The 14,468-nt window shown below is 42.2% G+C and overlaps 1 protein-coding gene across 10 annotated transcripts in view; it reads right to left on the bottom strand.

The window, feature by feature from the left end:
- myrf (myelin regulatory factor) overlaps positions 1–14,468 on the bottom strand; it is a 266,399-nt gene that overhangs the window by 89,267 nt on the left and 162,664 nt on the right. For 6 of the 10 annotated variants that reach the window (XM_073049333.1, XM_073049337.1, XM_073049334.1 and 3 more), the window contains one exon: positions 11,778–11,839. In XM_073049333.1, coding sequence (XP_072905434.1) covers positions 11,778–11,839 — 62 coding nt within the window. The other 4 variants (XM_073049341.1, XM_073049342.1, XM_073049344.1 and 1 more) reach the window with 2 other exon arrangements.

The following is a 14,468-nucleotide window of genomic DNA, read 5'->3' as shown; positions in this document are numbered from 1 at the left end:
TCCCCATGGGGAAATTCAACATTTTTTCCAATGTCCCATTACACTTGTTGTAGCAAAAACTCATTACATACAATACTTAACTCAGTAATAATATGATATGCATCTAAATCACTAACTCAAAAAGCATTAATAATAGCTTTAAAAAAAAAGTTCTTAAGTCCTGGCAGTTGAATTGTAAAGCCTAATGGCATTGGGGAGTATTGACCTCTTCATCCTGTCTGAGGAGCATTGCATCGACAGTAACCTGTCGCTGAAACTGCTTCTCTGTCTCTGGATGGTGCTATGTAGAGGATGTTCAGGGTTTTCCATAATTGACCGTAGCCTACTCAGCGCCCTTCGCTCAGCTACCGATGTTAAACTCTCCAGTACTTTGCCCACGACAGAGCCCGCCTTCCTTATCAGCTTATTAAGACGTGAGGCGTCCTTCTTCTTAATGCTTCCTCCCCAACACGCCACCACAAAGAAGAGGGCGCTCTCAACAACTGACCTATAGAACATCTTCAGCATCTCACTGCAGACATTGAATGACGCCAACCTTCTAAGGAAGTACAGTCGACTCTGTGCCTTCCTGCACAAGGCATCTGTGTTGGCAGTCCAGTCTAGCTTCTCGTCCAACTGTACTCCCAGATACTTGTAGGTCTTAACCTGCTCCACACATTCTCCATTAATGATCACTGGCTCCATATGAGGCCTAGATCTCCTAAAGTCCACCACCATCTCCTTGGTCTTGGTGACATTGAGACGCAGGTAGTTTGAGTTGCACCATATCACAAAGTCCTGTATCAGTTTCCTATACTCCTCCTCCTGTCCATTCCTGACACACCCCACTATGGCCGTGGGTATACCATTCCTATAGGTATGGGAATTTCAATTTCCTGCATGCTTATGTTGAAAGTCCCAAGCATCTTCACAGCAACAGTGGTCAGCATGTTAATAATTTGAATGCAGTGAGTTTCTATTACATTCAAGATCCTTCGGGGGGTGGGGGGGGGGGGGGGTAGCTCACTCATCCTATGGCCAAGGCCTGAAACTACAGCAAAGTACGTAATAAATAAAATTAAACAACATATTCAGAGGTTCCTGTGCTAATGAAGGGCTTGGCCAGAAAAGTTGACTGTGTATTCCTCTCCAGCACTTCTTGAGTGTTGCTGAAGATTTCCAGCATCTACAGGTTCCTTTGTGTTTAATATATATCCGATGTTGTAATTTTAACAGTTAGCCATGAAAATAAAAAAGCATTACATGGAAAATAATGCTTTTCAATGGAAAATGAGTGCCCAGTTTAAAAAAGAATATAAATCTGGAATGCTTAAACAGACCATCTGTATTTTTTTTATAGATACAGACAGACAGATACTTTATTGATCCCAAAGGAAATTACAGTGTCACAGTAGCTTTACAAGTGCACAGATATACAAATATTAGAAGAGAAGTAAGAAAGAATAAAAACTAAGTTGCCTTAATCAGTCTAACAGTTGGGAGTCACCACTTCCCCAGCTATAGGTTGACTCATTATAGAGCCCAATGGCTGAGTGCAAGAATGACCTCATATAGCACTCTTTGGAGCAACATAGTTGTCTTAGTCTATCACTAAAAGTGCTCCTCTGTTCAGCCAAGGTGGCATGCAGAGGGTGAGAAACATTGTCCAGAATTGCCAGGAGTTTCCGTAGGATCCTTTGTTCTCCCACAGCCTCCAGTATGTCCAGTTTGACTCCTATAACAGAACCAGCCTTTCTAATCAGTTTATTGAGGCTGTTGGCATCACCCGTGTTGATGCCATTGCCCCAGCACACCACAGCATAGAAGGTTTTACTGGCAACAACAGACTGGTAGAACATGTGAAGGTGAAAGAGGGTAAACATGGTGCAAAGCAATTTACAGCAAAAATCTTAATTTTATCTTATACAGTAGGCGACAAGAAAAATTATATATAGGTTTTATACTTACCTGTCTAAAGTTTCCTGGATACTCTTTAATTGTGATTATGTTAAATATGGGATTATAATAACCAGGTTTGTAACTGCACCATATAGAACGGAGATCTCTGATTAAATCCACATTTAGTTCTTACCTAGGCTGGTATGCTGTTTGGTTTCAGTGACCCTGGAAGACTGAAGCAGGGGCGTCCCTGCTTTTTAATTGATCTGTTCCCATTAAGGTATTGGCAAACAACCTCAAGTGAAAAGTAAGACACAAATTGCAGGTCAAGAACCATCTATGGAAGGGGAACAAACAAAGGACAGTTTGGCCCGAGACCCTTCATCGGGACTGGAAAGGAAGGTGGGAAGAAGCTAAAATAGGATAATGGGGGAGTGGAAGGAGCACCAGCTGGCAGATGATAGGTGAAGCCAGGTGAGGAGGAAGGTGGGAGGTAAAGGTAGAGGCTGACTGAGGGCAGGAGAATATTTGGCTGGGTCGCCCCCTTTCAAATAGTGAAAAAAAATTGCTATTTAGTTGAGGTACTAAAAGTGAAATCCCAAAGAATTAGTCACTTCAGAACAAGGAAGGACATATTTTTAGAATCATTGCTGATTGCAAATTAAATTATCCTTCTGCATCTCACCCACATGGAAGGAGATATACATTCATTACAAAAGAGCTGGAGTTCTTTGTGTGGAGGCTGCTAAGAAGTTTGTACTATCTCAGCTTTTATTGTGTTTGTCCTGGCTTTCTGCCAATCTAATGCAGGGAGGGAGATTTTCTGTGACATTAGCACATTACAAGGTGCACTGTTTCTTATCATTCCGAATAACTCTCTAACTTATAAAAATACAGTTTGCTAAGCAAACAGTTGGTATAAATTGCTTCTCTAATTTGAATAACAAAAAACCTTTATCACAAAAACGATCAGCTAAATGAAAGGAAGGAATCATTTCAGATTCTCAGAACATGTCATTTTTGGTACATTATCCAACTCACCTCTAAATGAATTCTGTCCATTACAGAGAGAGCTACTGGGAACTCAGTATCAAGCATTCCCAGGTCACCTGCAGTAGTACTGCATAGATTCTGGCAAACACAGGCCCAAGTCCAGGGATTTCAGTCCAAAAGTGGGCTCAGACAAAACTATTTTGTTGCACTTGTAATCTATTCATTCTTTTGTGTGAAACTAGAAATTCAGAGAAAGGTGATTTAAGCGTTTTTATCGCCTGGATCATTAAATGCTGAAGTGGAATATTGCACCTTCTATCATAGGAAGATAAACAGGAACATGCTCACTTTCTGCGAGGCTTCATGCTACATAGCTGTGGAAAATAAAGACGAAACGTTGGCCACTCCTGAGAAACAGCAGTGTTGGAAGTTCAGAATAATGGTCCTCCACCATTCCCAATGTACTTATGTCACATTTCTAATGAAATGGAATGACTCTTTTCTTCTTCCCCTAAATCCTGCTGGGTCTCTCAACACAATAACATATCAGTATTCACTTAACGTCATTCGAAAATGGATTGAGACTTCCCATATCAATACATGCAGCAGTCTTGTCTGATTTTGTGCCAGAGTGTTGTGAAGGACATTTTATTTCCCTTTAAGAAAGTTGGGCGAGTTTCCGTATAAAAAAAGCTACAGTGAAAGGTCACAGTCAGAGTGAAATTAATATCACAAATGAGCCACAAAGCTGTAGTCATGATTTAAGTGTTTATTTTGCAAAGTGCCAGGCAGACAATCTCTGAGGAGTATTGATAATGGCTGGGGCCACCCCTCTTGCAAAGACATTGCTCAGAAGAAGGCAATGGCAAAACATTTTTGTAAAAAAAACGTTGCCAAGAACAATCACGGTCATGGAAGGTCATCGTCCACATGACATGACATAACAAACCAGCAGAGTGTGAATAAACTAAACCAAACCTCAACACACATCCATGGTTACTATTAACTGAATGGAGAGGAGCTTCGGAATAGTTACATTTGGTCTTGAGTTGAAGATTCTTGGTGGGTTACAATATTGTTTGCATAATATGGACACTTTAACCAGGGCCTTACCTGGGAATAATTGATGGGCAGTTAGTGGGGATTATAGACAATAGACAATAGGTGCAGAAGTAGACCATTCGGCCCTTCGAGCCTGCACCGTCATTTTGAGCTCATGGCTGATCAATTACTATCAATACCCGGTTCCTATTGTCCCCATATCCCTTGATTCCCCTATCCATAAGATACCTATCTAGCTCCTTCTTGAAAACATCCAGAGAATTGGCCTCCACTACCTTCCGAGGCAGTGCATTCCAGACCCCCACAACTCTCTGGGAGAAGAAGTTTTTCCTTAACTCTGTCCTAAATGACCTACCCCTTATTCTCAAACCATGCCCTCTGGTACTGGACTCTCCCAGCATCTGGAACATATTTCCTGCCTCTATCTTGTCCAATCCCTTAATAATCTTATATGTTTCAATCAGATCCCCTCTCAATCTCCTTAATTCCAGCGTGTACAAGCCCAGTCTCTCTAACCTCTCTGCGTAAGACAGTCCAGACATCCCAGGAATTAACCTCGTGAATCTACGCTGCACTTCCTCTACAGCCAGGATGTCCTTCCTTAACCCTGGAGACCAAAACTGTACACAATACTCCAGGTGTGGTCTCACCAGGGCTCTGTACAAATGCAAGAGGATTTCCTTGCTCTTGTACTCAATTCCCTTTGTAATAAAGGCCAACATTCCATTAGCCTTCTTCACTGCCTGCTGCACTTGCTCATTCACCTTCAGTGACTGATGAACAAGGACTCCGAGATCTCTTTGTATTTCTCCCTTACCTAACTCTACACTGTTCAGATAATAATCTGCCTTCCTGTTCTTACTCCCAAAGTGGATAACCTCACACTTATTCACATTAAACGCCATCTGCCAAGTATCTGCCCACTCACCCAGCCTATCCAAGTCACCCTGAATTCTCCTAACATCCTCATCACATGTCACACTGCCACCCAGCTTAGTATCATCAGCAAATTTGCTGATGTTATTTTCTATGCCTTCATCCAAATCGTTAACGTAAATGGTAAACAGCTGTGGTCCCAATACCGAGCCCTGTGGCACCCCACTAGTCACTACCTGCCATTCCGAGAAACACCCATTCACCGCTACCCTTTGCTTTCTATCTGCCAACCAGTTTTCTATCCATGTCAATGCCTTCCCCCCGATGCCCTGAGCTTTGATTTTACCCACCAAACTCCTATGTGGGACCTTATCAAATGCCTTCTGAAAATCGAGGTACACTACATCCACTGGATCTCCCCCGTCTAACTTCCTGGTTACATCCTCGAAAAACTCCAACAGATTAGTCAAGCATGATTTACCCTTGGTAAATCCATGCTGGCTCGGCCCAATCCTATCACTGCTATCTAGATATGCCACTATTTCATCCTTAATAATGGACTCTAGCATCTTTCCCACCACCGATGTCAGGCTGACAGGTATTCCTCATTTAAACATATGCAAAAATACAGTAGAGTTCAGGGTGTATAAGATTGCTAATGAGTGAAAAGTTTCCCATGCTGATCACTCTAACTTGTTATATCAAACTAGGTCTACAAATACATACACCTATACTGTGGATGGGGAGATAATGTTAATAGACAGTAATTTTCCATCTCAACTAGCCCTGACCTAGTCAAGTGAATGGGGAGAAAAAGGTAAACAGGGGAGGTTCAATTTTCACCTTGTTCTAGACCTTTTGTTGTTGGAACGACCTTGGTTTTAATTGTAAATGAGAATCTTGCAGAATTCTGGCAGGGCCCCATTTATAGCAGACATTAATGGAATCCCAGTGTTATCTGACTAACGGTGGGTGGGATCTGTCCGGCAGCCAGCACACCTGCCAAAGTAATTGGGACACAAATGTAGTAAAGAAGGCAGAATACAAATCAGTTTTGAATGACGCCAGTAAAAATGCATCTCCTGGGCTCCAGAGGAAAATACCTCCTCCACTTCTCAGGGTCTTCCTAGCGCCCCAGTATCAAATCCCCTCAGAACATTTCTCTCTGGGATTGGCGGACTTCTTCTTGTGAAGGTGATCAAGCACCCGATGCGATGGTGATGGGGAACAAGCCATCTATTTTGAACTCTTGGCTCTCCAACAACTGTATCCCCGAGAAATTAAAAATCAGCAACAAATATCTCGATTTACGTCAGGCCAAGAGTCATTTCATGATGTGGTTCTACGTTCTATTGAATCCCTCAGTTAACAATGCTAATAATTCACTCTACAAGGTACCTCACGCCCAGTTTCCATGATGTTATTAACACACCAATGCCACCACCATGAGTAACTGTGCGAAGAGTCACCAAAGCTGTACACAGAGAGAGGGGGCACCATTTGCCAGTGATCATTAATGGAGAATGTGTGGAGCAGGTTAAGACCTACAAGTATCTGGGAGTACAGTTGGACGAGAAGCTAGACTGGACTGCCAACACAGATGCCTTGTGCAGGAAGGCACAGAGTCGACTGTACTTCCTTAGAAGGTTGGCGTCATTCAATGTCTGCAGTGAGATGCTGAAGATGTTCTATAGGTCAGTTGTTGAGAGCGCCCTCTTCTTTGTGGTGGCGTGTTGGGGAGGAAGCATTAAGAAGAAGGACGCCTCACGTCTTAATAAGCTGATAAGGAAGGCGGGCTCTGTCGTGGGCAAAGTACTGGAGAGTTTAACATCGGTAGCTGAGCGAAGGGCGCTGAGTAGGCTACGGTCAATTATGGAAAACCCTGAACATCCTCTACATAGCACCATCCAGAGACAGAGAAGCAGTTTCAGCGACAGGTTACTGTCGATGCAATGCTCCTCAGACAGGATGAAGAGGTCAATACTCCCCAATGCCATTAGGCTTTACAATTCAACTGCCAGGACTTAAGAACTTTTTTAAAGCTATTATTAATGCTTTTTGAGTTAGTGATTTAGATGCATATCATATTATTACTGAGTTAAGTATTGTATGTAATGAGTTTTTGCTACAACAAGTGTATGGGACATTGGAAAAAATGTTGAATTTCCCCATGGGGATGAATAAAGTATCTATCTATCTATCTATCTATCTATCAGTTACTACCCCTCTTCCAAGTTCCATTCTATTACACACGGTGGCCACTTTATTAGGTACACCAGCTCGTTAATATAAATATCTAATCAGCCAATCCTGTGCAGCAACTCCATGCATAAAAGCATGCAGACAAGAATGCTCAGGGGGTTCAATTGTTCAGACCAAACATCAGAATGGGGAAGAAGTGTGATCTAAGTGACTTTGACCGTGGAATGATTGCTGCTGCCAGACAGAATGATTTAAGTATCTCAGAAACTACTGATCTCCTGAGATTTTCACGCATTAACAGTCCCTACAGTTTACAGAAAATGGTGCAAGAACAAAAAGTATCCAGTGGGCGGCAGTTCTGTGGGTAAAAATGCCTTGTTAATGAAAGAGGTAGGGAAGAGCAGCCAGATTGGTTCAAACTGACAGGAAGGTGACAGTAACTCATATAACCATGCATTATATGGCGTGCAGAGAGTGTCTCCTGATATACAGTGCGTCAAACCTTGAAGTGGATGGACCACAACAGCAGACGACCGCAAACATACACCAAGAAGCCTCTTTATTCCGTATAGAGGTATATGAGTGTATACGCTCATAGTACACAGAGATACAACGATAAAATTGACTTTCCAGCCCATGCTGTGCATGCCAACTAAGATGTTTATCTGAGCTATATGTCTATCTGACTTCTAACTAAGCCATCATCAGGAAATGGCAAAAAAAAGTTCAGCTCTGGCTGATTTTCCTTCAACTTCATTTAATGAAAATCTTCCATTTTCTATAAATGATGTGTGCCACTTTTCACACAGAATTTGCCTCTGTGTTGTACCCAAGCAATAAAGGCAATGACCTGGAAATTGTACTGCGCCAGGAAGCAAGCAGCGTGCAAGAATCCTGCATCAGGTTTCTGCCTCGGCCACTTACTGCAAGGTCACATTGCCCATGAGACCAAGGCATTGTGAGAAGTACATTTAGCAATGGGCGCAGTACACAGATGGAAAACATTTACAAACCAGAAGTCCATAAGATATGGGAGCAGAGTTAGTCCATTTGGCCTAGCGAGTTAGCTCTGCCATTCCACCATGGCTGATTTATTATTATCCCTCTCAACCCCATTCACCTGCCTTCTCCCTGTAATCTTTTACACCCTTACTAATCACTAACCTATCAACCTCCACTTTAAATGTACCCAATGACTTGACCTTCACATCCATCTGTGGCAATGAATTCCACAGATTCACCAAGCTCTGGCTAAAGAAATTCCTCCTCACCTCGGTTCTAAAGGGACATCCTTGTATTCTGAGTCTGTGCCATCTGCTCCTAGATTCCTCCACATCTTCTACGTCCACTCTACCTACGCCTTTCAATATTCGATAGGCTTCAATGAGATCACCTCTCATTCTTCTCAACACCAGCATGTACAGGGCCTGAGCCATCAAAGGCTCCTCATATGTTAACCCTTTCAATCTTAGAATCATTCTCGTGAATCTCCTTTGGACCCTCTCCAAAATCTTTTCTTAGATAAGGGGCCCAAAACTGTCAAAACAAGCAAGTGTGTTTTCACCAATAACTTATAAAGCCTCAGCATTACATCCCTGTCTTGTCTCTGCTCATCGAACCCACTCAGATTGCTTGCATATCACACCTCATGGGAATTGGGAGAGAGTGAGAGGGAGAGAGGATGAAGAAGCATTAAAGATCAGTGTAGAAGGAACGGAAGTTCAGTCTGGCCAAGCCATTGGAAGAAAACCATTGGCCAAGGTGACAACTTAGGGTTACAATCCTGGCAAGAGTGGTGGAGGGCAACACAAACAATATACAGACCAAAGAAGGGATGTGGGGACAGAAATGGGCAAAAGAAGACAAGAATACACTATAAAGGAAACTTTGTCAAACTGCTTCCCTTTGTGCTGCCCAGAAGCAACTTCAGCTGCCTTGTGTGTCCAGTTTCTGTATAGATGGGTGTCTATAAATGTTGTCTACGTGCTGGATATGTATAAAAGAAATTTGCCAGAGTAATCTCAAAAGATGGACTCCATGTCATTTCAAGATATTTGGCATGTCTAGGATCCTCTGTGCATCAATAGGTCACAGGTTTAAAAGCTGAAAGCTTTTCCCATTAAATTTATTCATGTGAGGTGCAAAAATTCATCAAGATCGCAGCTGTTCTTCCACCTCAGCATCATTTTGCATTAATGTCTACACAAGTACTATTTTCCATCCTCGCATCTATCGATTCAATTCCCAGAAATTGATTAATCTATCAATCTCTGCTTACATTGAAGATAATGGAGCTTCCAACACCATCCAGGGTAAAGAATTCTAAAGATGCACAGCCCTCTAAATGTAAGTGTTCATCCTCAACAATTTACCATCCCAAATGATCTGCCAGTCCTTTCTCAAACCATGTCGCCTGGTCCTAGAGTCCTCCATCAAGAAAACATTCTTAAAAAAACCCCACCCCAAACTGCACCCACCCCTTGCATTTAGTCTATCAAGCCCTAAAGTTTCAATGAGATCTCCTCATTAATCTCTCCTCATACGATAAACTACTACCCATGGAATCAGTCCAGTGACCTCTATGGCACATACAGTACGTCCTTCTTCTGGTAAGGGGATCAAACCTGTGCATATTCCAGGTGCAGATTCACCAATGGCCTACACAAATGCACACAACTTTCTTACTCCTGTAATCAAATCTCTCAAAAGAGGCCAACGTACCATTTTCCCTCCTGACTGATAGCCAAATCAGCATGTTGGCTTTCATTGGACACCTACGTCCCTTTTCAATATTTCACACCACTTAACAGAAGATCAACTTTACACAGCTGTAAGCATACTCCATGAGGTATTAACATAAATACAACCAAGGAAGGTCATATCACCTATTCTATTTTGTCCCCTTGGTTACCTCACTACCATATTCAATTATTCTTTTTATAGATTCAATAGTTCCCTCTTCCTCTGCTTTGCCCAGGTGTTTATTTCATTACTCATCTTTCTGTGAAAAATATCCTGCATCTACCCCTGCAACTGCCTTTTGTCAACCTAACCAATGGCTCGTGGCAATTATTTTCTGAATCTCATCTTCTATGCCTCATTTACAGACAGACCTCTTCGTTAAAGGCTGGAAAGCTTAACTGTATCCAGTCGGTGACCCCACTTTCTAAATCTATGACACTGAAGGTTGTCTAAATCTCTGAACCATCTCCAGGAAATGAACACGTCCTTATATTTTGTTATTCATTTCAGTTGACTAAAGCTCCACTGGAAGTATCTGCAGGTCTGAGATAAAGTTCTGAAATACCTTGGATGTCTCTCCAGTGCTGTAAGGCCAGAGAGGTCACTCTGCAAACTATTGAGAGGAAATCCGCTGACCCATTCAGATAGGCATTAAACATTCCATGACACTCTCAAAGATTCTCAATCACTAAAACGAGATTAATGTTCAATTGTCACTTGTGGAATCTCGCTCTGCTGTCATGCTTGCTTGAAAAGCAATGATTACATGAAAGTGCTTTGAAATGAGTGCCACTGATGTGAGGATATGCAACAGCGTCCAAATCTTTATTTCCTGATACATCTGCATTCACCCAAATTCTTCAGCTTTAAAGCTGCACTCTCAGACCAAATATAGTCGCAAGGGTACAGGCACACTGCATATTCCACACTGCAGTTCTCCCTGCAACTATCCGGCCAAGGCAATTAACTTCGTCCACCACCAGTTCATCCTTTTGGGAGTCTCATAGTCATTTCAGAATCCTGCATTTCTCCACTGCCTCATTAGTTCTGGAACCTGGATACAAATTAATCGTAACAATTCGACACAGAGTGCAACAACTGGCTTACAATGACTCACGTTCCCCACAGAATACACAATTCCCCCAACCCCCTCCTCCCCATTCTCCAATACGCATCCCCTACAATTACAGCACCATGCTTACACAAACGTTAAATTACAAAACTCCACAAAAGCTCACGAGTGGCACAAGGAAACTCTACGCTCTATAAGCTGGTACATTCTTTCCATTTCATGTCTGGGAGTTTGGTCTACATCTCCTATTTTTCTAAACCCTAATCTGAGCTCGCTGTGCCTCCTTTCTCACTTACTTTCCTGAACCTTTCTCCCCTCATTCTAATGTTTTTTCTCTTTTCCAACTTCCTTCTGCTGACTTTCATTTCTGACTTTACTCCGCGCCATCTTTACCACCCACACCATCCGTCTCTTGCCAGCACTTAAATATCTGAAACAAAATCCACAAATAAAGGAGTTGAATAACTTGCCAACAACTTTGAGTTCTCTGGATCCCTGACAAAGGGAACAGCCGACAAGGCACAGCACAAAGGTTGAGCAGCTTCACTGAGCAAGGAGCCCGGCAAAGCTCGTTACAGCAGTAAGAGTCGGTGGAAGGTACTTGCAACAACCATAACTCTTACTCATCATCCAGAGTCTTCCCATCAACTAATTGTGATTTCTCCTCAGCACATCGTTTCGGAGACCCCACTGAGTAGTCGTCCTCTGCCCTACACGTTTCTGCTGTTCGTTACGGCAGCTTTTCTCTTTTACCAGCATTGTTTACTCACTAATTTTAGCTTGGCAAGCCTTTCAGTGAAGTGCAGATCAAAACAAAAGCTGAGAGCTTTGATAATATTTATAAATGGCTGCTTTCACTGATAATTCAGGCATGCAGTCACACCTTTATTCAGATAGAAGCTTGGTAGAGCCTAGAGCAAACCAATCCAAAATAGGAAGTTATGGGGCTTACCATTCACCTGTGGAGGGGAGTACGGCTCAGATCCGGAATCAGGTGGAGATTCAGGTAAAGTACTGAGGGAAAAAAAAGGGAGCACAATAGTTAAAAATTGCAGGTATTAAATGATAGAACAACTCAAAGCCAAACTTGAAAGACAGATTAAAATGATGATAACAATATCAAACAATGATACTTTCTCCAGCCATTGGCATTGAAATTGCAGTCCAAAGGCTATGAATATAGGCCTACAATGTCACAAACTCTTAAAAGAAAAAGTATTGCTGTGCTTTCTTTAAATTATTTTCTCCACTTTAATAAGAAAATCGTAAAATTTCTTTCCTTGTGGCTTTGTCGATCCTCCATTTGCCGGTAAGGCCCAGGCTGTGTGCAGAGCAGCTGGCTTACACAGTCCCCGGCACAAGGAAATCTCAAGCAGCACAGTACACGGGAGCCCAGAGCAAACAAGTGGGCAAAGTTTGCGGCTGCCACACTTCTTCATCTTGTGCATCCCAGATGATGGTTGCTCTGACAGTGATCAAACTTAATAACAAGTTTCCAGCCTCCCTTTTTGAGCAGGAGCTACAGAGATACAAAGAGCAGTTGGAAGCTGCATTGTTTAAAATGGTGGTAGAGAAGAGAAAATGGGATGAGTCAAAGGTCAAATGATATTGCAGCAAGCTTTGGACAGTGTGCATCCTCGGATTCCTATTTCTCAGATTAATCCCACAATCACACATTGAGAAGGAAAATATACCACACAGCTCCCTATAAACTGACTCTATTTACTTATTCTTGAGCAACAGAAGTAAAAGTGTTTATGTTTCACTGCTGTGCCCAGCAGCAAGGTTAGGAGAGAAACCACAGGCAACGTCAATCCCGAGCTGACCTGCTCAGAGAGGAATTCCAATAAAGCAAACATGGAGTGAGCACAAAGAATTACTGAGACAACCAGATCAATTATTAAAAGCAGAATCAAGCATCAAAAGACAAACACTAGAAGCATTACTAAAATTTCCTACAGCAGTCACAGACCCATTGCACTCCTTCAGAACCAATGTGACAATTCTCTCCTTTCTCTTCAGATGTTAATTTTATGAACACAAAAACAGATAGAAATTTGAGCTTCTCTCAGTTGTGAGAATTACAAATGCATATGTGCTCTAATTAATTGTTGTTATAAAGTGCTGCCAATAGCCAGTTAGTTTTATTGGAGCCGCTTATGAATTTGTGTACTTCTAAGTGAATAACTGCTGGAGCCAATCCGTGCTCTTTTAATGTCATTTGGGAACAATTCAGCTAAATAATTTGGTGGATGCTTCTGTTGTGAGGCATAGCTCACTGAATGGGATTTCTGGCAATCCCAGCACCGAGTTTAAAAAAAATGTTTTCATCCTCTTAAAAAATGAACTGTTACTTCACTGAAATATTTATCACATCCCAGATTTGGAGCAATTCCAGAGCTTCAAGTTCAGCGACTTCACCCTAGAGGTCTTTGACTAGCAGGTCAGAGAACTAGAAACAGCCACTCTGTCCATTACAGCCCTCCACACTTCCATTGCTTATTTAGCTTTACTTCAAGAGGTATTATTGCCCTGGTAGAAAGCTCCATAGTCTCACTGCACTCTGGTTTAAGCCAGAGTGTGACAGACTTGGAGTTAGTGGAGAACAGAAATGCTGGGGAGACCACCCCAATATGTGTGTTCAGTGCCTCCAAAGATTCAAGGAACATACTTGACCAGCAAGGGGAAGAATTTTGCTCTGCTATCTCAATTCTGCTGCAGTAGGTAAAGTAGGAACATTTCCTCCTCCACTCTCCCTATCTGTTACCCAATCATTTAAAGATCTTACACAAAGCTCCCTCTTACTTCAACTTCATCCTTACCTGTTTACCTCATAACTGGCACAGACAGTTTTCAGCTTTTGGCTGATGGCAACGAGAAATCATTTCAGGCCTCTGCGCTGATTGCTTTCCCAATGCACACCATAACCACGTTCTTACGCTTGAGCTGCTCACAAATTGCTGCTTCTTCCTCTTGACATGCCTTCTGTCAGGATACGTTTCACGCCATGATGCAGACTTTTAATGTTAACAGCGCAATAATTTACAGTGCCAGTTGTACGATCGGGGTTCAATTCCCACCGCTGTCTGTAAGGAGTGTGTACGTTTTCCCTGTCACCGTGCGGGCTTCCTCCGGCCGCGCCGGTTTCGTCCCGTAGTCCAAAGACGTACGAGTTAGGGTTAGTGAGTTGTGAGCATGCTATGGCAGTCCCAGGAGCATGGTGATACTTACAGGCTGCTCAGCACAACCCTTGCTGATTTGATTTGATGCAAACAACAATTTTCAATTCAGTTCAATGCAAAGTTGTTTAATGTCATTTCCAGTACAGAAGCATAAGGAGAACAAAATAATTATTACCCCTGCTCTGACGCAGCACAAAAAAAACACAATTATGACAAAGAACACAATAATAATCTTAAAAGTAAAAAATAATTTAATAAATTAATAAAATAAATAATAGATAGATTAGACATAACTAAAGTGATGCTAGGCACAGGAGTGTCTGTATGTACGGAGATGGACAGGAAATGGTAAAGCAATGGTGGTTAAGGGTGCAGAGGACAGGTTAGAGGGTGGAGATGTTGATTAGCCTTACTGCTTGGGGAAAGTAGCTGGTTTGAATCTGGTGATCCTGGTGTGGATA

Source organism: Hemitrygon akajei, chromosome 6, assembly GCF_048418815.1.
Source record: "Hemitrygon akajei chromosome 6, sHemAka1.3, whole genome shotgun sequence".
Lineage (NCBI taxonomy): Eukaryota > Metazoa > Chordata > Chondrichthyes > Myliobatiformes > Dasyatidae > Hemitrygon > Hemitrygon akajei.
Note: the sequence above shows the minus strand (reverse complement) of the source record. Positions and strands in the feature narration are given on the sequence as shown.